Source organism: Ambystoma mexicanum, chromosome 6q (genome assembly GCF_040938575.1).
Source record: "Ambystoma mexicanum isolate Mex_15411 chromosome 6q, UKY_AmexF1_1, whole genome shotgun sequence".
Taxonomy (NCBI): Eukaryota; Metazoa; Chordata; class Amphibia; order Caudata; family Ambystomatidae; genus Ambystoma; species Ambystoma mexicanum.
In genome coordinates this window covers 1,600,978,714-1,601,006,129 of record NC_090937.1, presented here as the reverse complement: position 1 = coordinate 1,601,006,129, position 27,416 = coordinate 1,600,978,714, and the positions used below count along the sequence as shown (strand labels likewise).

At 46.5% G+C, this 27,416-nt stretch overlaps 1 protein-coding gene and 1 long non-coding RNA gene across 4 annotated transcripts in view; one reads left to right on the top strand and one right to left on the bottom strand.

Moving 5' to 3' along the window:
• Positions 1 to 27,416, top strand: part of LOC138516887 (disintegrin and metalloproteinase domain-containing protein 33-like) — a 629,971-nt gene that overhangs the window by 584,353 nt on the left and 18,202 nt on the right. For 2 of the 3 annotated variants that reach the window (XM_069632337.1, XM_069632336.1), the window contains exons 21-22: positions 19,135 to 19,380; positions 26,754 to 26,896. In XM_069632337.1, coding sequence (XP_069488438.1) covers positions 19,135 to 19,380; positions 26,754 to 26,896 — 389 coding nt within the window. The remainder of the gene's footprint in view (positions 1 to 19,134; positions 19,381 to 26,753; positions 26,897 to 27,416) is intronic. The other variant, XM_069632338.1, reaches the window with a different exon arrangement.
• Positions 1 to 27,416, bottom strand: part of LOC138516888 (uncharacterized) — a 125,705-nt gene that overhangs the window by 81,574 nt on the left and 16,715 nt on the right. Inside the window, exon 2 of the long non-coding RNA XR_011282329.1 lies at positions 14,461 to 14,544. This is a non-coding gene — a long non-coding RNA (uncharacterized lncRNA). The remainder of the gene's footprint in view (positions 1 to 14,460; positions 14,545 to 27,416) is intronic.

Here is a 27,416-nt window from a genome sequence, read left to right as displayed (position 1 = left end):
CATACTTGTACTCTGCAGGTCTGGTAAAGTGCAGGTATATGTTAATACTGGCACTTTATCACCGGACCAGCAGGGTCATAATGAGGCCCATTATTCTCTGCAATAGGATCATGCATTGGCCTGTACGTAGCATTGCTAATATTTATGCAGTGAGCCAGCTGTGTCCTGAAAAATGGCCTAAGCCCGGTGTGGCGTGACTCTTTCATAAGTCCATGACTCATGTGTACAAAGTACTATTTAAGGGTACCTCCGGATCACCTCAAAAATACCTTTTCAATTTCCGGGGGGAAAAAAAGTTAAATCCACACATCATTCTTGCACACGATTCCATCAACCCACAAACTCACCATCCGTCCAACAACTAAATTATCCACACAAACCTGTAAGGACTCTGCAACTCCTTGGCAACAGTCACAGATGCTGGCCCTACAAACCATTCAGGCCTACTTGCCACACCAGCTCAGATATCAAATCACATGACCAGACAGCCCTGGGGGAAGGGGAATTGAATAAAACAAGAAAGCGCCTTCATAGGATCTGAATTGCTTCTGGGGCTAAGAGACACAACGGTCAGTACACACACACACACACCTGAGAAATCCGATCTCGTTCTACTCATGAAAGGGTATTCACCTGCACACCTGATGGCTGGGCGGTGAAGAGAAACCAAGTTACTGCTTTCGCTGCATGTTTAAAGAGACTGAAGGCAACAACCTCATACATGTGTGCCAATAATTACACACCCCGACAGGGAATAAGACCAAGGGATGGGTTGCAAGGAAAACAAAGTTTTATATAATATCAGCTATGCCAGCAAAGAACTCTGCTGCCCGAGAGCGCTCTGCCAGAAATGACACGGGCAGCACATTAAAAAGGGCAAACGCATCATTAATGACAAATTAGTCTAAGGCAGATGTATGTTGCTGGTTGGTGGGGAACATATAGATGTGCCTGCTCCATAGGCGATGCCAGGCACCCATTGGCCGTTGCTTCCCAGTCGATCTCGGTGCAAGCGGGTCAGCTGGGCTCATCTTCGCAGTGAAGGCCAGTTCATGGAGGTGATACATTCTAACTAATCTAAACTAAACAACAGGAACTGGCAATTCGTGATTAATGGCAGATACCTGAACATCACATGCAAGGGGGTCCTTTGAGAAGAGGGGATAATATATTGACATGCCAACCTCCACATTCAGGGCTTCATTGATAACGTAGTTCCTGCACCCAAGTGTCTCCCCTCGGGGCTTGATCTACCACCTACCTTCCCTGGTGCCTCAAGATACGAACAGACGTGTGTTGCTATGGGATTAGGTCTGTGGTAGGTGTTCTGGAATGGCTAAGGCAAGGGGATCAGATGTTTATCCGCATTAAAGGAATTGGGGGGTTGGGACCGGCGGGTTGTGGCGTGGCGGGGTGGAGGTTGAGGGGGCATGGGCAGTTTAGTGGAGATGGAAGGGCATTTGTGCTGTGGCCTGTCTCTGTCCCATGCTCTCCGCAGAGCGCATTCTCTGAAAAACTATACTAGGTATTCGCAACTTTGATAGGACAGGGAACGGATGAGTTATTGTGGGAACAAGGCTTATGCAGAGCTGGCCTGACGTGTTGATGGCTTGGCCCCTCTGTGTGAGAGGCCGGGGATGTGAGTGCTGCAGCCTCGCAGAGTGGTGTTTTTTGGGCCTAGTGAAAAAAAATGGCCTAATACAAAATGGTGTCGTAGGGCTGACACATGAGTGATGTTATTTGTCTAATTCTCTACATAATAGGGTGTTTACTCTCACCACAGGGGAGTGGGCTCCTCCCCCATAGCCTCAATGGTGTCTATATATCTTGGTCGTGTCTAGGGGTTGGGAGAAGACCACTTCCTTCCCAACAAGACCCCAGTTCTGAAAAGACGTTCCTACGCAATTTGGTCCTCGGAAGAAGGGAGAAGACCTTCTGCCCCAAGGGCCCTTAATTCCTGGAGGCAATAAGCTTACTTATGGAAAGGAATTATGGACTGCAAGCTTGGTCTCATTTGCTAGATGAACTAAGTGAAAGTTAAATCCTAAGTACCTCCCTAATAGGTAAGTCCTAAACAGACCCTCACTGGTAATCTCTTTTGCATCACTACTTTGCCTACAACTATGCAGAGTGTGTTCCCTATTTAAGGTCCTGACTTGCCTGGTATTGCCCCTGCTCTCATCTGCTGGTATTTTTTCCTCCCCAAACTTCTCCCAAACACTATACCTTGGAGCGCTTATCTGATTGGAGGTTGTGATAGGAGAGGAGTAGCGTGTGGTCTTGGAAGAGCTTAGTGGCACTCAAGACTCGCATCTCGACTTAGAGGGACCTGCGAGGAGGTTGATTGTTAAATCTGAGGGTGAATCACCACGGCAGGGATCAGCGTCTTTCCACAGCGCAGGATCCCGAAAACGAAACTCCGGCCAAAGCTTTACTGCAGGTTCTGGGTGGAAAGGCTCCCAGGGAGTAATCTGCACCAAAAAGTGGTTGGTGGGGGCTGCATGGCTGACAGAGACGAGCTCAGGGCGCGCCGGCCCAGACCTACAATCCCAGATGAAAGACTGTGCTTTAACTCACCTGGATACAACAAAGCTACTGTCTTTCTCCAAAGGGCGTAATAACTTGTTAAGGCCCCACCACATTGCTGTGGACTTTTGACACTCCCCTGCCTTCTCAATAAATACCAATGACTCCCATTTGCTCTGGACGAGTACACCACCCTGGACACAGATCTAAGGAAGTCAACATGATGAGCTATCTACACATCATTCTTCAATACATATTCAATCAACCCACAACCTCAACACAGATCCATCCACTAAATGATCAACACAAATTCACCAATCAATTCATCAACTAACACGTGCATAGAACTACACACACACACTCACACACAAATGCACACTTACATACACACGTATCATCCCTTTTCACTGATTCCATCAACCCACAAATTCAACATCCGTCCATCCACTAAATTATCTACACAAATTCAATCATTTCACCAACTAAAATAGGATCACACAAACACACGCACACCACACACGCATATGCACAAGCAAACTTACATCCACACGCATCTTGCTTTTTCACACATTTCATCAACATATAAACTCATCATCCATCCACTAACATATACACTTCAACTCACCAATTATTTTACCAAGTAACAAACAGATGGAACTAAACACGCACGCACCAGATGCATGCTTCTCACACATCCATTTATCCACTAAAAATGATCCACGACCTCACTCACTCATCCACCTGCTCCTCCATGCACACATACACCCATTCATCTATACGCGAACCTCCAAACACCAACCCATTAATTCATTCACCACTTGTCGCACAACACTGACTTTGACATGCATTTACCCGATAACCAAAAAGCTACCCATGCAACTAAACTCGCACACTCTAACCTGTCCATATTAGTGCGCGCGCACATACACACACACTCTCACGCACACCCACGAGAATCTTAAGGGCTCTGCAAAAATCCCAACAGTTTTAACTGGGCAACGGAATAACGGTATCCCAACTGCACCCCACCACATAATCCGGAACGTGACCCATGCAGGCGACACCTGTCTAAGACCTGGGCCCTCATTATGAGCATGCCGGTCCGGAAAAAAGTGCTGGTAACAAAGATTACCGACACCTTTTCAGGACCAGCATACTGTTAGTCTGCCGGTAGGGGCAGTGAACAACCAGAAGACCTTACCTTCCTGTAGACCAGGCCCCTACCGGCAGAAAAATCACTGAAACACCAGCACTGTTAACAACGGTGCCAGTACTTCAGTGTTCCAATGGAGTCCTATGGCACTAGATGGGAATGGGAACTTACAGTTCTGCGCCGTCCATAAATGTCCTGGTATTACCGGGATAACGGGTGGCAGAAAGGGTATGCGGAGGATGCCGGTGGCAGTGTACCGGCACCCTCCTAATGAGGGCCCTGGTCTCTGCCTTGTCTTCAAATCTCTCCATGGTCTTGCTCCCCCTTATCTCTCCTCCCTCCTCTCTTTCTACTCTCCCTCCCGTCCCCTTCACTCTGCTGACCATTTCCTTCTCACTGTACCTCTGTCTTCTTGTGCCCCCTCCCATTTCCGCTCCTTCCAACTCCTAGCCCCCCTGCACTGGAACTCCCTACCTCTAGCAATCCGCTCTACCCCCACCTTCTCCTCATTACGCACCTCACTACCTCACTTAAATCTCTCCTCCTTGAAACCCCTTCCCCTTCCGGCCTCCCCTCCCTCCTTTATCTTTCCCCTTGATTATCTACCTCCCCTCCTCTGCCTCCACACTCTCACCTTTTTCCCTTCCCTCCTCCTACTCCTCCTCACCCCTCCCATCCCACCCAGTCCTCCTCCTCTACTCTCCCTATTCCCTTCAGTTATTTGCTCTTCTTACTGTTTTGTTGACTGATTCATATTGTAATTTGCTTCTTACGTTATATTGTTTATGTTTCATGTATTAAGTTGTTCAATTGTGCAGCACTTTGGTGTAAAGTGCTATATAAACCAATAAATACAAATACAAATACAAAATAAAAAGGCCCACTGAGAGGCAATTCAGAGTGATCCGGCTGGCCCTGATGATGGATAAAAGGCAAAGACAGTGGATGGGAGTTATATGCTGCCGTCAGCAGAGGTCACAAATCTGTCACCACAAATGGCCATTCCCATCATCTTGGAATGGAGGAGGTGCAGCCTCAGACAAAATGCCAGTTAAGGAGTCTAACCGCTAAAGATAAAAGAAGCAGAGCTCTCTCACGCACTCACAAATTGCTCACCAAACATTTAATATAGTGTGACCTTAATGCCTCCTACTAGAGAAGCAACCACACTCCTTCTGAACCAACACTGCATGCTTAAAGGGTATTTTACAATCTTGGTATTAGTTGATGAGCAAGTACTGCCCTCTGGTGGCGACTTAGTAGATTTGTGGTCCAGCTTCTTTGACGTTCCAAAGTGACCTGTTAGAAGAACATTTACTATTCGGCTGCTCCCTTACAGGCTTTGCCTGTTGTCATAATTTTGTGTTGTGGGCAGTCTCTACTGAGATCTATTGACCATAATTGGTAGGGCTTTTTTTTTGGAAAGGGACAGATATGGTGGGCTGGTGGGCTGCTTCTACCTGCCAGGAGTGTCTCTTTTTATTTTGGCTCCATTCAGCCTCTGGTTCCCCTCTTTGCTGCCGTCCTCCCTGTAATAAGGATGGATTTGGGGAGTTTTTGCTTCTGCCCTCCTTACCTTCTCCCTTTCTTAACTCTAAGGAAGCGTTATAATCCATGTGCATAATCACCTTTCGTGGTTGTTTGGAGGTACACCCGGCTGTATAGTTTCTTTGCACACATGTATCCCAGTGCCTATAGTCATGGGTATGTTTCTCTCTATTTCTAGTTTTACGTCATCGGAATCCCTGTCTGGATGCTGCATATACATATGTGTTTTAGTCACAGAACATGACAATAGTAACATGGTGGTGCTTCATATAAACGTCTGCATAGTCATTCATTTATGGATCAATTCATCTGAATACAGTATTGTTGATGGAATAAGAATCAAGTCTCTAACTGCAAAGACAGTTGGGATAAATGTGTGCTGTGTCACATACATGTTATTTATTCATGCACACGGGCATCCGGGCACACATCAACATGAAGACACTGGCTAAGGACGGGACAAGGCAACAAGGGTCCGGACAGAAATAGCATTTAGACAAATAGCCGAGTTTTTAGGCATTTCTGGAAGGCCGGCAGGTTCTTTCCTTGGCGTGGATCTGTGGGCTGGATTTTCTTGGTGCAAGCCGCTTGAGCTGGGAAGGCGCTTGGTGGTACTCGAACACAAGGATCTGCTTTGTTCGTACTGTTCAGGACTTTGTTTGTGATAGGAGGGTGCCTTCCCATGGTAGCACTCAGGAGTCAAGGTATTCCCCTTGAAACGCACTCTAGTGACCACCGGTGGCCAGTGCAGTTCTTTCCTAACAATAGAGGTATGGTCTCCTCTCGGTTAATTTCTGACTATCCTGAGTGCCTCCTTTTGCTCCATCTGGAGCCTGTGAATGCAATCTTTACTGGCACCACTCAGGAGTGCATTACAATAATTATATATGGCTATATATGGCTGTAGCCAAAGATTCACAATTTCTATTGGAGACAAAATGTCTCAGTACTCGCAATTGATACTGAGATTATTTAACAATGCCATTAAAATGTGCCTCCACACCCAGTGAGGGCGCAAAACAGACGCCAAGGGTCTTCACCTTTTCCAGCGAGGACATAAGACTACCCTCGCCATCAAAACTCAAAAATTTGGAGTCCAGTTTAGCCCTGGCTTGTGCTGATCCAAAGATCCCAAGTTCAGTTTTTGAACTATTCAAGCACATCCAGTTGGCGGACATCCAGCTCTTCACAGACCCACAAATATTAGATAGCCAGTCTGAGCACTGGTGCAATCACCACTTAACTCCATCAGCAGTTGGATATCATCCACATAGTTAGTGAACTGTACCTTCATTTTTACTAGTCGATCGCAGAGAGCTCTAATGTACAGACAGAGATAAGCACACACCTTGCAGAACTCCACAGCATGTTTGAGTCTGGTCGGAAACAGCATGGCCCCAGCACACTCTAGACCTCCTATTACTTAGCAATGAGCGGATCCAATCTGTGGCATCCTTTGAACAGCTTCCTATATTCGATAGAGGTTTCAGGAGGTCATTTGTGGTCTAAGGGATCAAATGCTGCTGCTAGATTTAGATCTAATGGGATCAGCAACCCTGTCTTGCTTCTGTCGATGGAGTCTAGCGTTTGAGTTTGAAGATCTAGCAGGGCACTCTCTGTCCCATAGTTTAAGTGAAAGCCTGATTGCCTTGGGTGAAGGATACGGGAGCATTCTAGATGTTCCGGTAGCGGACTAGTAGCGATCTTATCTATAATATTTAGGAGGAAGGGCGTGCTTGTGATGCGTCTCAAGTTGGCAGCTTCTTTAGGGTTCATGCCTGATTCTTTTAGCAACGGGGTTACCACAACTTCCTTAATTCTATCAGGGACGGTATTATGGGTGAAGGTCGCATTCACGAACGGTACAAGAAAAGGGGCAACGATTTTTACATTCCCCAAAATAAAGTGTTGGGGCACATACTCTCAAGTACTCTCTGCATCTCAGCCATAGTAAGGGATTTAAACTGGAAGCTTGGTAGTACATCACTTTCCCCAACCGCTGACGTCTCTGCACATCCGACTTAAGTTGTTACTAATTTATGTATGGGGCCGGTTGTCCTTGTCGACAAAAACCTGCCGAACTCTAACACAATCTTTATTAGTAGGAGCAAAAGACTGAGGCTGCATGTTGTGTTTTTCAAGCGTTTTAAACATTTCAAAGAGTTTCCTAGTGTTGTTATCAGCACTTTCGATTTGTTCATTATAGAAACTCATTTCCGTTTCAAAGATTTTCAGTTTGTAGATTTTCTCCAGCGATTTCCAGGCTGCCTTATTTAAATCTGACTTGTTTTTTGCCCAAACGTGGTCTACCTCTCTTTTTTACTTTTTAAGGTTAGTTAACACTGGTGTAAACCAGTTATGGTGACTCTAATGATTTTTTACTTCATATGAGCAACTTGGTCTATCAATGTGACAAAATGCCTTCTGTAGGAGGCTGCTAGAGTACATGCGGTATCCAAATCCATGGTCCCGGGAGGATAGCTCAGCAGCAACGTGCTCGCCTTGGAAGCAAGACGACACGAAGCAACACATGTTCGATCCCCGGGTCCGCACTTAGAACCCTCTGGTTATTTAAGCGTGTTATAAATACGAAACGAAGACAAAAAAAATATATTACGCAACTAAAAAACAAACAATTCCTATCTCTGAGCTGTGTGAGCGCTTCAAAAATGTAAAATAAATAAATAAAAATAAATAAATGTTACAGTCCATAGGTAGCTTTAAGCAATTGCCTGGGTCCTCTGAGTGTATGTATCCTGTTCAGATTCCTATGACAACTCGTTGAGGGACATTGACTTTTTGTACTGGTTTCTCAGGTAGCAGAAGGTTGAATTCTACAAAATGGTGGTCTGTCCAGATACAGGGTTAGAGTTTATAGTCAGTATATTGATATTTCTGGCCGCTACCCAATCTACGATATTTCCTTTTACGTGGGTGGGCTCTTTATTATGTACTACAATATCAATATTATAGCGCTTCCTTATCGGCGGGGTCTCCCAGCCATCGAATAACATCACTCAATACTATAGTTGAACGGTTCCGTTTGTTCAATAATGCTAAAAGGCAAATTAAGGAGCGATATAAGACGATCCAAATCACAGAGTTGTTATCACTAGGAGTGGTCTTAAGATGGATGATTACACAACCTTCACAAAGTGTGGAGGGTTAAAAAAACAAAGCTCTTTCATTAGCCGGAATGGCGACCCCCTCCCACCGTTACTGTGTTCACGGTTTTTACAGAATAAATGGTATCCTAGCGGTGTGGCCAGGTCTATTTTTGGTCCATTTGAGTCCTTGAGCCATTTTCTGGCACACATTAATTCCATTGTCCGTGATGTAATCATGGATAATAATGGCATGTATGCCTAGCGACCGCGTGTTCAGGAGAGACACTTTGATAGCTTGATTCTTAAGAGGGGTCTTTACAGCCCTGGAGACAGTGGGCCTCATTACACGGTAGGCGGTGGACCAAGGTGCTATTAGCACCTTGGTCCATGCCGGTAAAATACCGGCACCGCCTTGGCGGAAAGGGGATTTACCGCCCCATTCCAAGGTTGGAGGGGCGGTAAATCCCCTTTCCGCCATTGCCCTTCCCCATTCCCATTTCTGCCCCATAGGGCTCTATGGAAATGGGGAAGGCGCTAATTACGGCACCGCATTTTTGCGGTGCCGTAATTAGCTCCGAGGTCCCTTAGCGGGTTGGATATTAACGCCTGCAAGAAGCAGGCGTTAAATCCTCCAACCCGCAAAGGGACCTCGTAGTACGGCGGTAAGGGTTAACGGTCACCGTTGCCATTAACGGTGACCGTTAACCCTTACCGCCGTCCGTGTAATGAGACCCAGTGGGATGATCTCTAAGAGTAAGCTTGTTTTGAGAGCGGCTGTGTGACCTAGTATTTTTACTCGGTCTCCTGCTTGTTGTTATGATCTCTAAGAGTGGCATTCGTTTTATCTGTGGCTATTTTTACTATATCGTCTGTGCATATGGGGTTCGCAGGAATCCCATTGCTCTGCGTCTTAGTGCTCCTGTCCACTGAGATATCGCTAGCAGCCCGTTTTAGGAGTAAATCAGTATGCAGTGTAACCGGGTCAGTCCTGGCGCTTTTTGGTACAGAACAATGAGGGGAGGAGTACCCAGGTATTGGCTCCTGGAGAATCCGCGCAGTGGTTAGTGTTATCTGCTCCAGCGTTGGGAGGAGTCATTGGCAGAGGAGTGGTCTCACTCGGCCTGTTGGCTTCAACATCATCTGCCGGAGCAGCACCCGCCGCACTCGCCAGTTGCACTTAATCAATCCTGGGTTCAAAGTATTTTAGATTAAGATATTTGCTGGCAATGGACTCACAGGCTGATCTTTGTGCAGCTAAGTAAAAGTGTGAGCTCAGGGTGAAGCCGCTTGATGAAAGATAGCAGGGGAATATAGATTTAAAGCAGCCGCACACCTAAATAGCCTAACAATGCTGTTACGGATATGCTAAAACTAGCTTAGCCATTTAAATAGAATTCCAATTACAGCTTATCAGTTTCATGTCAATTTCCAGTTGGTCCTTGTGCGCTTAACACAACACATATATACACGAAAAGGCCCATCAAGCCGGGCTGTGACCGCTGACTTTTTTACTAAGCCCAGACCAGCACGCAAACGCACCAACGCAAACACGCCGCCGACGTGGAGACATACTCTGTGCACCTGCTGGGAACTGTAGTTCAAAGCAACACCCAGCATTTATGAAACAGCATTGGCAAAGTCTGCTCAGCATTTGGAAGCTGCTCGATTCTCTGATCGCACCCTTAATGGCGCGCTATTTGTGAAAGTATATTTCGGTGTTCCAGTAATCGCAGCCCAGCCAAATGATAACCAGGTTTGCACCAATCACATTTGGGTATCTTGACCAGCACAGACACTAATCAGAATCTCTTATTAAAACCAACATAGGACGCCATTAGCAACTAGACAATGTTCAAGGAACTGCACTCTCCCAGAGTGGAAACCACTGTGCTCAGCAGTGACGTCACAGCTGGGGGCACAGACTTTTCTCTGTCTCTCAAGGAAGAGGCCAGGCATTTGCTTGATGTTAGTGAGGTAAGAGGCAGGTCAGGGAGGTCCAGTGCTTTAAGTGGGCCGGGGCCTGCCGGGACTGGGCCACGGCAGACTCTAAAAAGTGGGGCTGAGCCGGGGCCCTGCCGGGGCCCCCTGGCCTCACCACACCATGGCAGGACGCATTATCTCGCCGCAGCCGCGACGGGCGATGCGCCCTCCACTTTAACGTCAGGCAAGCTGACAGAAGTGCCAGCCAGGCACAGCGTTTCTGTGACTGGCTGGCTCTTCCGTCAGTCACTGTAACTTTCTCTGATGACCCCTCATTTGAGGGGCCATCAGAGGAAGCTCGAGTCCCTTAGTTTTCCCTCGCCAGGTCACTGACCCTCAGCGAACCTGCGGGCTCCATGATCTAATATGCAGATTAGATCACGGAGCCCGCGGGTTCGCAGAGGGCGAAAGACACCTCGGGCTCAGTGATCTCTGCTCTAAGCCCTCTGCTCTAATCTCTGCTCTTTCGCCCTCTGCGAACCCGCGGGCTCCGTGATCTAATCTGCATATTAGATCATGGAGCCCGCGGGTTCGCTGAGGGTCAGTGACCTGGCGAGGGAAAACTAAGGGACTCTAGCTTCCTCTGATGGCCCCTCAAATGAGGGGTCATCAGAGAAAGTTACAGTGACTGATGGAAGAGCCAGCCAGTCACAGCAACGCTGTGCCTGGCTGGCACTTCTGTCAGCTTGCCTGACGTTAAAGTGGAGGGCGCATCGCCCGTCGCGGCTGCGGTGGGATAATGCGTCCTGCCATGGCGTGGTGAGGCCGGGGGGCCCCGGCAGGGCCCCGGCTCAGCCCCACTTTTTGGAGTCTGCCGGGGCCCAGCCCCGGCAGGCCCCGGCCCACTTAAAGCACCGGACCTCCCTGACCTGCCTCTTACCTCACTAACATCAAGCAAATGCCTGGCCTCTTCCTTGAGAGACAGAGAAAAGTCTGTGCCACCAGCTGTGACGTCACTGCTGAGCACAGTGGTTTCCACTCTGGGAGAGTGCAGTTCCTTGAACATTGTCTAGTTGCTAATGGCTTCCTATGTTGGTTTTAGTAAGAGATTCTGATTAGTGTCTGTGCTGGTCAAGATACCCAAGCAGAGATCACTGAGCCCGAGGCGCCTTTCTGCTTTGGCAAGGCTTTATAAAAGATGCCTTCAACTGTGTACGTTTAAGCCATCTTTTATAAACGTAGACATATTTCTATGTTTATAACAGACGGCTTGAATCGTACACAATTCAAGGCATCTTTTATATAGCTTTGTCGACGGACAAAGCCACCTTGGGTTTTGTCCATCCTCAACGCTTTATAAAAGATGGCTACGTTTCAAGCCGTCTTTTATAAACATTGACATATGTTACAAATGTCTATGTTTATAAAAGGTAGCTTGAAAAGTACACAAACCATAGTAAGGTAAGCACACAAGTGTGCGTAACTTACTATGGTTTGTGCACTTACAAGCCACCTTGTATAAACATAGAAATATGTAACATTGCTATGTATATAAAAGAAGGCTTGAAAAATCACAAACCATAGTAGTACGCAAACAAATATATAAATGCTCAAATACATTTATATATTTGTTTGCGCACCTTACAATGATTTGTGCACTTTTAGGCCACACCCGCAATGGAAGCCACGGCCCCAAACGAGGGCCCCCCCTCAATTTTTTACCCCACTTAAAGCACTGGGGAGGTCCCTGTCTGTGCTCTAAGCTTCTCCGTCTCTTTCCTTGCATTGTTAATTCGTTGGGACAGAGCAGGCAGTGGGAAAAGGGATGCAAGAGAAAAATAGAATGGTGACCCTCAACTACGGTGGTCCAGGTGACATCATAGACAACTCGAGCTTTATTTTTTTATTTTACATTTTTAAAGCGCTCACACAGCCCACAGGCATCGAGGCGCTGTTACAGGAATTGTTTGTTTTCTAGTTTTGCGTAATTGTTCTTTTTTTGTCTTGGTTGTGTATTTATAATGCGCTTAAACACCAAGAGGTTTCTAAGCAGGGACCTGGGGATCGAACATGTGTTGCTTCCAAGGCGCACACGTTGCCGCTGAGCTATCCTCCCGGGACGAGCTTGGCTCTCATTGTCGATCAGATGCCACTGGAAAATACTCAAGTTGCTAGCTATCCATACGTAACTCTACATACTGTTTTTATAATTGTCGTATTTGGAAAAATAGAAACGAGCCCGAGTGCGCCAGGCATGTCTTGACACCGTACCCTGAAATGTGCTCTGGGCACATGAATGTACTAGGTGCGTTTGTGAGTCAATACGATGCCATTAAATCGGATGCCTTCTGGAGCTATTGTTTAAATACCGACACAGAGAAAGTACACATCGCACTGTACAGATTGTGGACCCAGGTGAAATTACGGTTGGGGCGGCCGCATCATTATGGTGAACGGTGGAGGTACCTCCTAATGACATTTTCATTTTAATCTCAATAATTTCCTTAATGTTCCTAATGAAATTTAAATGAAATGACATGAAATGAAAGTTTATAAATGATTTTTTTTTAAAGGAGAACCATGGTATATGGGAACATAAAACATTAGGAAATTAATTTTTATTTTTATAGGTGATACATATAAATGTAAGTGAAGTGTAATGTACTGACAAAACCAAATACATGTATTATTATTATTATCGTTATCATTATTATTATTATTATTGTAAACCTATACTGCAGTTATGCCCACACAATAGGTTATCAATGCCACAGATATGTACATTTCTCCTTGTTAATTTTTTGTTGATTTCATGTGTTCCATTGCACAGTGCGCTTTTCACATATACAATACTAAATATAAAATGTTCCTAGAACAGCATAAATAATTCACGAATTACATAATAAAATGAAACACATCACAATACATGCACATTTCAATAAGCGTGTTCTACTATTGTCTTATAATAAATGTGCATACATTATAAAACCTATATTCATTAATCATTCCACTGCAAGTTCATGTTCAGAAGCCTGCCACACTTTACCTAGGGCAATTGATCTGGATAAACTACATCCAGAAATACTGTTCACCCAGAACAATTCATTCTGTATCTCCTGCGGACCCTCAGCCAGGGGCACGATACCTAACATGATGCTTAGTCATTAGATTGCGGGAAGTAAGAACTTATCTAAGTGGTTCTAATGCCTCGCAATCTCCACATATACGGCACCATCGCTCTTCTTTCTCTATACCCAACCATGCACCTTTAACCACCAGAACCGCTAACTTGTTAAGTATTAAAAACACACAAAGAGGGCAATCTCCCCACACGATCATGATTAAGACCCCAATCTAACGCTCTCTTTTTAAAAGATCCCAGCAGTACGCCCAGTTCCAAGCTCCAAGCTCCACTCCGGACACCAAGTTATATATGCAAAGGTATTTTTAGCGAATTGCTTTAAATTCCAATAAAGCCAGGCTGGACCTCTTAAAAAGGAAATCTCTCAGTATTGAGCGTACAGTGTGTTTACTTGAGCCCACAGTTTGCTTCTGTTTATATTCACCCCAGTACTCAAGGAGGTCAGTCCGAGCTCTATTCTTAATGCTGGTATAGATGTTGCTTTGGATAAACCCAATGTATGTCACCAAATGTAGGCCCAGTTCTCACAATCTATATAGCAGCCTACAAATGCATATGCTATGCTGGTTACGGTTTTTGACGATAAAGCAAGCAATATCAATTAGGCTATATTGAGCATCACGGGTAACACATTTTTTTTATTGAGAGCATAGTAGCTACTCTTTTGGTATGCCGATTGTGAAAAAATATTAATTCTCTACGCTGTACATCAACATTATAACCCAAATAGCAATAGCTATATGCCTTGCTCATCTGTCTCTCCAGAGTTGGTATTATCAATCTGTCCCTTTTTGCTTTGCCAAACCTCATAAACTTTTTGCATATTCCAATAAGGTATTTGCACTTCTACAAATTCCCACATATGTTATGTCAAAAATGGCAAGATATAAAAATGTAGTACTACCCAATCATGGGGGATAGAGGAGCAGTTACCTGATTATCCAAATGCCTCTGAAACACCTATCAAAAATAGGATAAATAAAACAGAGGCAAGTGCACACCTCTGTTTCACACCCTTTCCAATTAGTGTCGGAGCAGACAGTTCACCTGCAATTCAGTCTTACCTGCATGACGTTAGATAAGGTCCTTTGGCATCTTCAATCTCTCCAATTTTTCCCATAATTTTGTTTGGTCAATGACATCGAATGCTGAAACAAAATTGACCAAAAGAACATAACTTGGTAGGGAAGACTTAGCTCTCGTCTGTTGAATCAAAGAATTAAATATGAATACCTTGTAAGTGGAGAACAGTCCCTTCCTAAATCCCATCTGGAAACGACTCAAAACTCGGCTGTCCCCAATCCACTCCTCAATACCACGCAGCAAGCAAGCGGCAACTATTTTACGAGATCCACCTGATAATGATAATAATATGTAGTTCTGTGGATCCTTTCTTTTGCCACGCTTAAATACTGGGATAATATGGGACGGTTTCCACGAAATGGGAATACAGCCCATTCTAACAATCTGATTGAACAGTGATAGCAGGATGTCTGCCCATAAACCAGGATTTGACCTCATTACCATATACGCTACACCATCGGGGCCGGGCCTCGCCACAGTTTAAGCTTCTTTATTATTAAAAAAAATTCTTATTTTACAAAGCTACGTTTCAACCAGCGCCAATAGTTTGAATTAGATGGAATTGGTGTCCTTAATGTATCACATACAAAGGACTCCCAGGTATTACTAACGATGCAATTAGCCAAAGCGATCTGCGTTTGCTTACTCCGGCTGTTAAAAATATTCCTGTTTGCTATCGTTTTTTCTTCTGACTTCATATCAATTCTGCCAGGTACTATTTGCCCTGGACTTATGATCTAGTTTTGGCCAATTTCTATAACAGTGTTTTACATTTCTTTACCTCTCTTTTTTTTGAGTGAATCAGCAGCAGATGGTCTATCCCTCTTAATTGCTTGTCTTCGGAAGGTTAGACAATTTAAATCCTTTCTTTACTTATTACTTTATCTTACGTGTGTAAGTACTTTACACTCTGTCTGAATTCCTCACTGTTACTTCTCATTAAACGCTTAGTCATAATAGAGCTAATTCATCATTTTGTCAGGGGAATTTAACCTTTCGTTCACTCTATCCGCATTGCCCATATATTCTGTTATGGCTGCCAGATTTCTATCTGTCCAGCCAACATGTCGATACAGGAGGAGTTCGAATCACCCCTGTTAAGAATAGCAGCATCACAGGCCTTAGTTATAATCAGAATGATAGTCCCAGATATAGACAATTGTACTGCCTCAGTGCCTCCATATGGTTTGCCTTTTTCTCCTCTTCTAGCAGGATTTGTAAAACACGCATGTACTAAGGGAGTCATTTCTGAATCCATACAATGGACTCTCGTTACATCCACACTGTCGCCTTCCAGATGCTCAACAAAGTCAAAGTCACCACTTTGTAACTCACGCAATGCCGGACAATGACTTAAATGTTCCAACAAAGAGCTACAAGTTATAGGTTGGTTGACATCTTCAAAAAGTCTTGGAATAGTAGAAGAAGTAGGTGAAAGCCGTACCGTATTATGCACTTGGCCAGATCTTTTACCTCATGTTACTCGCACTCATTATTTTGGCATCCTCAATAGATTCAATCTACGACTGATTTGACAATTCATCCTCCTTCTGACTGATAGTGCTATTTTATTTTAATTTGTTCTCCCAGTAGCCGAAACTGATCTAGCCGTATCAGATTTATTTTTAGCTTCACAATTCAATAGCCATTGAAGGTAGTTTACCATTTTTATTTTTTGCTCTCTTCAATTTCTGCGCAGCTTTCTTACGTGCTTTCTTTGGTAAGGGCGCTACTGTGGCAATAAGACCCAAGGCGGCGGGCCAATACCGCCCCAGGTAATGCCCGCAGTGCCCCGCGGGCATTACCTCGGGGCGGTATTGGCCCGCCGCCTCGGTCTTACTGCCATTAGTATCCCGGCCCGTTAGACCGGGGTACTAATTGCTTTTTTTTCTGTTCCGAAACGTTTCGGGACAGAAAAAAAAAAATGAAAAACGGCTACAAAAATGGCCGCCGCCATGGAAAGGGAAAACGTAGTCCGTTTTCCCTTTCCATGGCGGCCATTGGGAGCGGACGCGCTGGGACGCGCTGGGAACAGAAGTGTTCCCAGCGCGTTCGCTTCCAAGAGCAGAAGAACAAAGAAGGTAAGTGGGGTCGGGCGTGCGGAAGGGAGGGGATGGGGAGGAAGAAAAAAAAAATGAAAAAGAAATAAACGTACCGCGGTCTCTGGCGGGGGACGATGGAAGCCTCCAGCCGTGTGGAGGCATGGAGCGGGGATGGTCCCGCTCCGAGTCTCCACACGGCTGGAGGTTTCCATCGTCCCTCGCCGGAGACCGCGGGATAGAAGGTAAGTGGGGTGGGGAGGGAGGAAAGGCTGGGGAAGAAAAAAAAATCTTACCTGAGTCCCCGGCGGGGGACGAAGGAAGCCTCCAGCCATGGGGAGGGTCGGAGCGGGGATTGCCCCGTTTCGAGCCTCCTCATAGGCTGAGGGGCTGCCACGCCCCCCACCGGGAACAGAGTAGCCGGCATGCACGGCGTGGACGGGAATACCGTGTGGTATGGCTCGCAAATGAGCATATCACCACACGGTATTCTCGTCCATCCGCGCTTCCCGGGTACTGATTTCTGGTATAACTGAGTTTATGGTATATGCGTCATATCGGGCACTGTCTCAGAATTACTTTCCAGAGCTTTTTTTAATCTTTAACAGCCTTGCACTTTTTTTGCTGCGATTTACTGGAAAGGGCGGAGTCATAAATCGGCTCATTGTTGCCTTCCAAGTTCACTCGCTTCTCAAGTTTCTCAGCCAACGTGGACTCCAATAGATTTTCACTAGCCCGAGCCGAATCGACCAGCAGATGGGTAGCTTGCACCACTATTTCTGGAGGTCTATGTACTATCTTCTTTTTCTCTATATTATCATGACTTGCCCTGAGGTCATCTTCGTCAGTGTGACCAACTCATCAAGTAAATGAGACTGTCTCTGTGGCCCTTTAGATCTATAATTACAACGTTTGAACAAGATTTGTAAAGCAAAATGTGCTGCCTCTGCGCAGATTCAGGGTTTCCCCCCCGCTGGTAATTGTTGATCTTTCAAGACCATCTTGGTCGTCCAACCGCACCTTATGCTCCAAATCTTTGTTAATGGAATCCTCGGTTATTCTTGGAGAACTAGAACGTTTTTGATTAAGACCTTGCTGTGGATCGCAGATAACAGCACGGAAAAACTCAGACCCGCTACGCCCCCAACCCTCAGCCCCACACTCTCTTGCCCCATTTGCTAATAATCTGGGGGTGTCACTCCCCGAATCCCCTTCCCAAAGCCTCCGCCACCTCCCTCCCGCTCCCAAGACTTCCCCCACCATTATACACACAAAGACACACACAACCACACACACCCATCACCCACACAAAAACACACGTACACATGAACTTACCCATTCTCCCTCGTGATCGCTTACGGGTACTGGTGTGCCTGTCAGCCCCTGCCGCTGCGCTCAGTCGTGTGCGTCACATTGGCTGACAGTTCGATTTAGAATGACCGCTCTGTGCAGTCACACAGCGGTCTGTCTAAATCGTTTTTTTATATTGATTTTAAAAAAAAGGTAATTTGACCTAATACCAGTTTCAAGCCATCCACTCTGTGCAGGCCCACCCCCCTGAGACACGGGAGCTTGGTTTGGTATTTTCTTTTTGTTCCCACGTAAGTTTTAACTTCTTTTGCAAAGCATTACGCAGGAGCCTCAAACTCTCAAAGCAGAGGCTCGCTATAACACACAATGGGCCTCAATCCAGGTTGGGCAGAGCAGCAAAAAATGCAGCGCTAACGCTATTACCTCTGCAATAATGCTATGCCCAATCCCGCGTTTCGGCAAAAAGCAGGAGATTTTAGCACCGAAAAAAAAAGCAGACTCTAAAAGAAATGGGGAATTACAGCACCACTGCAACTCGGGATCATGCCAAATTGTGCCAGACTGAGTTGCAGTAATGCTAATAGCGTTGGCGGTATCCAGGTGCAATTACCGCTGGGATACCACCAAAGCCCTGGTGAGGCCCAATGCCTCTAAACACGCCAGATTACTGCTCAGCCGCTCACCATAACTCGCAAGACGACTGGCTTGTACACTACGATATGTACCTTTGATCCCACAGAGACTGCAGTGACTGCACCACCTTAGCACCAACTTGCTGTGAAAGCGCACGCTGACACGCCCATGTGTTGAATTTAAAACTGAAAGGCATTCCAATCAATAACGTGCCAAATCCTCAGGGAAGAATGGATGATCTCTGCAACACCCAGCTGTCTCCTGCGGTCACTGCACCAGCTTAGCATTAACTTGCCACTGAATGTGCCTCCTTTTATTTATTTCTCACAGTCCTCTGTTCTCACAAAGTTAGAACAAAGTTCATGATGATTGTAAATGATTGCATAAAATATGGTATTATATGTTCTGTATCCACTGTCATATTGCAACTTCGCTGATTGTTTCTTCTACCTGCATCTTCTCACCCTCCTTCGGCGCTCATTTTATCGCTGTACCTGCCATTTCTTACTCCCCATCTCTCTTTCGTTCTATGCTGCACCAACGTTTCACCCTTTTTATCCTACCTAGTCGCATCCTTATTTCTCTCCCTTTGTCCCTTTCTTCTTTCCTGTTCTTATTTTACATGTCTCTGGTTGCTGTTAACATTCACATTTTTCTATTTCTGCATTACAGGTGGGGAAGAAGGGCTTCCCGGCTAAATCTGGTGCAGTTCAAAATGGTTTCCAACCAGTTAACATAGTCCGCCCCCTTCGCCCAGCACCCAGCCCTGTCATGCGACCCCAAACAGAGTTGAAGCCGTGCAGGCCACCCCCACCTGCCAAGAAATCCCCCATGGTAAGAGCAAAAACAGCCGACATCGAGTCAAAACTGCTGCCACCGAAGAAACCTCTTCCAACCAGCCCGCTGAGGACCCCACAGGTATGAGGGCGTCACTTCCTGTATAGTACATCAAGTTATCAGAATCACTCCCATACCTACAGTGAGAATGCATAAACCTCTTCCAACCAGCCCGCTGAGGACTCCACAGGTATGAGGGTGTCACTTCATGTATAGTACATCAAACTATCACAATCACTCCCGTACCTACAGCGAGAATGCTTAAACCTCTTCCAGCCAGCCTGCTGAGGACCCCACAGGTATGAGGGCGTCACTTCATGTATAGTACATCAAACTATCAGAATCACTCCCATACCTACAGCGAGAATGCTTAAACCTCTTCCAGACAGCCTGGTGAGGACCCCACAGGTATGAGGGCGTCACTTCATGTATAGTACATCAAACTATCAGAATCACTCCCATACCTACAGCGAGAATGCTTAAACCTCTTCCAACCAGCGCAGTGAGGACCCCACAGGTATGAGGGCGTCACTTCCTGTATAGTACATCAAGTTATCAGAATCACTCCCATACCTACAGTGAGAACGCAGGAACTTCTTCTAGCCAGGCCAGTGTGGACCCCAGAGGTAATGGGGGCCTCACTTCATGTATAGTACATCAAGTTATCAGAATCGCTCCCATACCTACAGTGAGAATGCTTAAACCTCTTCCAACCAGCCCGCTGAGGACCCCACAGGTAGTGGGGGCGTCACTTCATGTATAGCACATCAAGTTATCAGAATCACTCCCATACCTACAGTGAGAATGCATAAACCTCTTCCAGCCAGCCCGATGAGGACCCCACAGGTATGAGGGCGTCACTTCATGTATAGTACATCAAACTATCAGAATCAATCCCATGCCTACAGTGAGAATGCTTAAACGCTTAAACCTCTGAAAGCAGCCCGCTGAGGACCCCACAGGTATGAGGGCGTCACTTCCTGTATAGTACATCAAATGATCAGAATCACTCCCATACCTACAGCGAGAATGCTTAAACCTCTTCCAGACAGCCTGCTGAGGACCCCACAGGTATGAGGGCGTCACTTCCTGTATAGTACATCAAATGATCAGAATTGTTCCCATATCTACAGTGAGAATGCATAAACCTCTTCCAACCAGCCCGCTGAGAACCCCACAGGTATGAGGGCGTCACTTCCTGTATAGTACATCAAATGATCAGAATCGTTCCCATACCTACAGTGAGAATGCTTAAACCTCTTCCAACCAGCCCAGTGAGGACTCCACAGGTATGAGGGCGTCACTTCATGTGTAGTATATCAGAATCACTCCCATACCTACAGTGAGTATGTATAAACCTCTTCCAACCAACCCGGTGAGGATCCCACAGGTATGAGGGCGTCACTTCCTGTATAGTACATCAAGTTATCAGAATCACTCCCATACCTACAGTGAGTATGCATAAACCTCTTCCAACAAGCCCGGTGAGGACCCCACAGGTATGAGGGCGTCACTTCCTGTATAGTACATCAAGTTATCAGAATCACTCCCATACCTACAGTGAGAATGCTTAAACCTCTTCCAACCAGCCCGGTGAGGACCCCACAGGTATGAGGGCGTCACTTCCTGTATAGTACATCAAACTATCAGAATCACTCCTATACCTAAAGTCAGAATGCTTAAACCTCTTCCAACCAGCCCGCTGAGGACTCCACAGGTATGAGGGTGTCACTTCATGTATAGTACATCAAACTATCAGAATCACTCCTATACCTAAAGTCAGAATGCTTAAACCTCTTCCAACCAGCCCGCTGAGGACCCCACAGGCATGAGGGCATCACTTCATGTATAGTACATCAAGTTATCAGAATCACTCCCATACCTACAGTGAGAATGCTTAAACCTCTTCCAACCGGCCCGCTGAGGACTCCACAGGTATGAGGGCGTCACTTCATGTATAGTACATCAAACTATCAGAATCACTCCCATGCCTACAGTGAGAATGCTTAAACCTCTTCCAACCGGCCCGGTGAGGACCCCATATGTATGAGGGCGTCACTTCCTGTATAGTACATCAAGTTATCAGAATCGCTCCCATACCGAGAGTGAGAATGCTTAAACCTCTGAAAGCAGCCCGCTGAGGACCCCACAGGTAGTGGGGGCGTCACTTCATTTATAGCACATCAAGTTATCAGAATCACTCCCATACCTACAGTGAGAATGCTTAAACCTCTTCTAACCGGCCCTGTGAGGACCCCACAGGTATGAGGGCGTCACTTCATGTATAGTATATCAGAATCACTCCCATACCTACAGTGAGAATGCTTAAACACTTAAACCTCTGAAAGCAGCCCGCTGAGGACCCCACAGGTAGTGGGGGAGTCACTTCATGTATAGCACATCAAGTTATCAGAATCACTCCCATACCTACAGTGAGTATGTATAAACCTCTTCCAACCAACCCGGTGAGGATGCCACAGGGATGAGGGCGTCACTTCCTGTATAGTACATCAAGTTATCAGAATCACTCCCATACCTACAGTGAGAATGCTTAAACCTCTTCCAACCAGCCCGGTGAGGACCCCACAGGTATGAGGGCGTCACTTCCTGTATAGTACATCAAACTATCAGAATCACTCCCATACCTAAAGTGAGAATGCTTAAACCTCTTCCAACCAGCCCGCTGAGGACCCCACAGGTATGAGGGCGTCACTTCCTGTATAGTACATCAAGTTATCAGAATCACTCCCATACCTACAGTGAGAATGCTTAAACCTCTTCCAACCAGCCCGCTGAGGACTCCACAGGAATGAGGGCGTCACTTCATGTATAGTACATCAAACTATCAGAATCACTCCCATGCCTACAGTGAGAATGCTTAAACCTCTTCCAACCGGCCCGGTGAGGACCCCACATGTATGAGGGCGTCACTTCCTGTATAGTACATGCGTCACTTCCTGTATAGTACATGAAGTTATCAGAATCGCTCCCATACCGAGAGTGAGAATGCTTAAACCTCTGAAAGCAGCCCGCTGAGGACCCCACAGGTAGTGGGGGCGTCACTTCCTGTATAGTACATCAAGTTATCAGAATCACTCCCATACCTACAGTGAGAATGCTTAAACCTCTTCCTGCCAGCCCGCTGAGGACCCCACAGGCATGAGGGCATCACTTCATGTATAGCACATCAAGTTATCAGAATCACTCCCATACCTACAGTGAGAATGCTTAAACCTCTTCCAACCAGCCCACTGAGGACTCCACAGGTATGAGGGCGTCACTTGATGTATAGTACATCAAACTATCAGAATCACTCCCATGCCTACAGTGAGAATGCTTAAACCTCTTCCAACCGGCCCGGTGAGGACCCCACATGTATGAGGGCGTCACTTCCTGTATAGTACATCAAGTTATCAGAATCGCTCCCATACCGAGAGTGAGAATGCTTAAACCTCTGAAAGCAGCCCGCTGAGGACCCCACAGGTAGTGGGGGCGTCACTTCATGTATAGCACATCAAGCTAACAGAATCACTCCCATACCTACAGTGAGAATGCTTAAACCTCTTCTAACCGGCCCTGTGAGGACCCCACAGGTATGAGGGCGTCACTTCATGTATAGTACTTCAAACTATCAGAATCACTCCCATGCCTACAGTGAGAATGCATAAACTTCTTCCAACCAGCCCGCTGAGGACCCCACAGGTATGAGGGTGTCACTTCCTGTATAGTACATCAAGTTATCAGAATCACTCCCATACCTACAGTGAGAACGCAGGAACTTCTTCTAGCCAGGCCAGTGTGGACCCCAGAGGTAATGGGGGCCTCACTTCATGTATAGTACATCAAGTTATCAGAATCGCTCCCATACCTACAGTGAGAATGCTTAAACCTCTTCCAACCAGCCCGCTGAGGACCCCACAGGTAGTGGGGGCGTCACTTCATGTATAGTACATCAAACTATCATAATCACTCCCATACCTACAGTGAGAATGCATAAACCTCTGAAAGCAGCCCGCTGAGGACCCCACAGGTAGTGGGGGCGTCACTTCATGTATAGTACATCAAACTATCATAATCACTCCCATACCTACAGTGAGAATGCATAAACCTCTGAAAGCAGCCCGCTGAGGACCCCACAGGTAGTGGGGGCGTCACTTCATGTATAGCACATCAGGTTGTATTAGAATCCGCTTCCAGGTCCACAGCGAGACCGCATACACCTCTTCCAACCAGCCCGGTGAGGAGCCCCCAGATAATGCGACCCTTCTTGGTAACAGTGAGGCTGCAATACTCATTTCTCCACATATGATGGAGATCAGTCCCGCCTTCCTATTCATAGACCGCTCTGCGGGCAGTCCCCGCTTCCTTTTTCCTGGTTACTGTTGCTGTGAACAGTATAGCGCCTGCATGTTACAGAAATACGTGGCTATGTGCTGCTCAATGCCTGTCTTGGTGACATGAATTTTATTAACACTTCTTATTAAGACTTAACTATCCACTGAGGGACACATTGGTTAGACTTCATGGAAAGCTTTGTTGTTCACTTATTACCATAACATCACATTTATGGGGCTTCTTTATATTAGAAAAGACCCAGGGGGGAAACAGATGCAGAGCTGTCTGGTCTTTTAAGTAGAAACTAAATTTGCAGGTAATCAGATTTTCACATGAGTGCCCTGTTCACTAAGGGAGGAAGACCCACTTCCATATAAGACACCAACATCTGGGGATAAGGTATTTTTAGGAGTGTCTTCATGTTCAAAATAACATATGACTTGTTAGGAAACATGTCAATGGTAAAACTTCCTAACATGAAGCAGATAAACGGATGCATGGAATTGGAAAAGTGGAGGATCATGGTTGCATCTGCAACCCATGGTGACTCCTAATTGACACCTTTGCCATGGGTGACTGCTCCCTGGCATGCATGCGTAGACAGCTTGCCTGCACACCATGCCTGCACACAGCATGCCTTCACACCATGCCTGCACACAGCTTGCCTGCACACCATGCCTGCACACAGCATGCCTGGACACCATGCATGCACACCATGTCTGCGCACAGCTTGCCTGCACACAGCATGCCTGCACACCATTCCTGCACACAGCATGCCTGCACACCATGCCTGCACACAGCTTGCCTGCACACCATGCCTGCACACAGCTTGCCTGCACACCATGCTTGCACACAGCATGCCTGGACACCATGCATGCACACCATGTCTGCACACAGCATGCCTGGACACCATGCATGCACACCATGTCTGCACACAGCTTGCCTGGACTCCATGCCTGCACACAGCATGCCTGCACACCATGCCTGCACACAGCATGCCTGCACACCATGCCTGGACACCATGCCTGCACACAGCTTGCCTGCACACCATGTCTGCACACAGCTTGCCTGCACACCATGCCTGCACACAGCATGCCTTCACACCATGCCTGCACACAGCTTGCCTGGACTCCATGCCTGCACACAGCATGCCTGCACACAGCATGCCTGCACACCATGTCTGCACACAGCTTGCCTGCACACCATGCCTGGACACCATGCCTGCACACAGCATGCCTGCACACCATGTCTGCACACAGCTTGCCTGCACACCATGCCTGGACACCATGCCTGCACACAGCTTGTCTGCACACCATGCCTGCACACAGCTTGCCTGCGCACCATGCCTGGACACCATGCATGCACACCATGCCTTGACATCAGTACCTTGCTGGTTTTTGTACCAGGGAGATGTTGGATGTCACACCCTTCTCTACACGATTTAGGGTCGTAGCCACAAAGGAAATGGCTAATATGAACAATGGCAGTGCCAGAGGCACAGGAAGTCATAGGCAAACCCCTTCTAAATGTGAGGTGCAGTCAATATTGCCCATGGTCCAGATTCCCTGTGAGCCAACACTGGGCAACAGGTTCTTTCTTCAGAGACTGCTGAATAAGATTGCGGTGATTTATATAGCGCTTGTTGTGGATCCAATTCGAAGCACTGTAATAATCAGCCGCTAGATCCCCTTTCATTGGTTGGTTGGGAAACATTTATACCCCACCACTTACAAAAATTCACCAGCTCCCACTGGCCCTCGGACTGTGTTGGGAACGGGGTGGGGGAGCCCACGGACTGTGGTGGGAGCACTGGGATAGTGGTGGGAGCAGGGTGGGGAAAGCCCAGTGTCTGTGGTAGGGGTGGGGAGAGCCCAGCGACTGTGATGGGGGTAGGTGTGAAGCCCAGGGACTATACTGGGAGTAGGGTGCGGTGACGGCACGCAATAGTTCATAGACATTTTTACATACTGTCCATTTGGCATTTTTGGGGGGCTTGGCCTGCCCAAATTCTGCTCAGGGGGGCCCAGGCCAAAAGGGTTTGAAGACCAATGCGCTAGAGGTACTGAATGGGAGGATGAAAGGCTGAGTCAAACTGGCCAAGTTATGAAACCTATGCCGCAAGTCACCATTCTTTGCGCACATTGAGTGTGTTGTACTGAGCTTCCCTGCAAGCTATACTGTGCTGAGCAGCAGGGTACTATGCTAAAATCTGCATATTTCGTTTACTCTTTCCTGGGTCACTTTTCATGAATATCTACATCTGGTTTTGGACTCCGGCTCATTTAGGGGATACTAGTGCTCACCACAAACACCACGCACGCGTGCTCTCCTAAATGGATTTTCTGGGTAGCTGAAATCTATTATAACTATTGAGATTGTATAATGTGTTTTGGGGTGATAATTTCCATATTTCAAAATGTGCTCTATTCACCATAGTTAATTAAATGAGCCCAATATTACTAGCAATAATATACAAAAGTGAAAATAATGTATGCAAATATTTCCTTGCTTAACTGTTACGTTACTAATAGACAGTGTAAACAGACTTCCCCACACCACTGCGGAGTGTGGGGATTCCTTCACTATATCTTCAAAAGGCCCGACTTCTCGCTTGGCCAGTTCTTGTTTCGATTTACATTAGGTAATGCACACACATCTAGTTGAGCACAGCCAGTTTCCCAGGTTGTCATTTTTTAAGGAAGCTCATTTCTTTTAAGCTCGTACAATATCTCCCAATTCCCTTCTTTGAACACATAACCACTCTCGATATTTATGGGGGAACCTGGCTGTCCCGAATCCCCCCACTCTTGCTCGCCTCGATGCTTCCACTTCGTCATTCTTTTTGAGAGCCTGGTTCTCCTCTTAGACTTCTAAGTCCTGGGTTTACCTTCTTTTCTCTGTATACAGTGTAATGTTACCAGCACTCTGCTGTGAGATTGGATGTAGGTAGCTCACACTGTTGACGGCTCACTGCCACGCAGAGCAGAGCAGGCTGATGGTTATTAGAGCACACATTGACTGCAATCCGCAAACTGTGGTGAAGTCTGCACATTGTAAGTTGTTTGTCGTCGAGGTTAGTAGTGTAGCACTTTAAAAACGCCACTTGTTCTTTTCCACAGCTTATTCCAAAGCAGAATCCCCCTCGGAGACCTCTCCCAGGAAACCCTATGCCGGCCCGAGAGCCTCTACTGGTGATGGTGCCGTCCACAAGCAACAAACCACCTCCGACCAACACTGTGAGCCAGCTATCGAAGCCTCTGCGGTAAGTGGCCAGCGTATGCAACACTCCCTCGGGGGACACCTAGTCCGGGCAAAGTCATTCTGTACTGCAAAAATGACTATGCGCTGGCTTGTCCGGTACTTTGCACGGCAAAAATACACTTTGCATGGTACCATGAATCAGGGTTTGTGTTGGCAGTGCAAAGTCACTTTTCAGCAGTGCAAATTCACTTTGAACCGGGCAAATATTCCATGAATCGGACCCATAGCGTACACCAACGAACGGGTCTTGGTGAGCTGGAACCAGGGCACCATGGAGCCAATGTCAAGATGACTTCCGTTATACAGTCTGTAGCGGCTAACCATTTAGAAAATGCTATTAGCGTTTGCAAAACCTATTCCATAATTTGTTTCTCAATCCATGAAGCTCCCTTCGAATTGCATTGCTGGAGGAGTGGAGTTGACCATTTGGATACATGAATGATCAATACCTCATTATTATGCTTTATCGAGCAACGGAGAGGAGGCTTTTCTACACAGTACTTGATGTGCAAAGAAGGCTA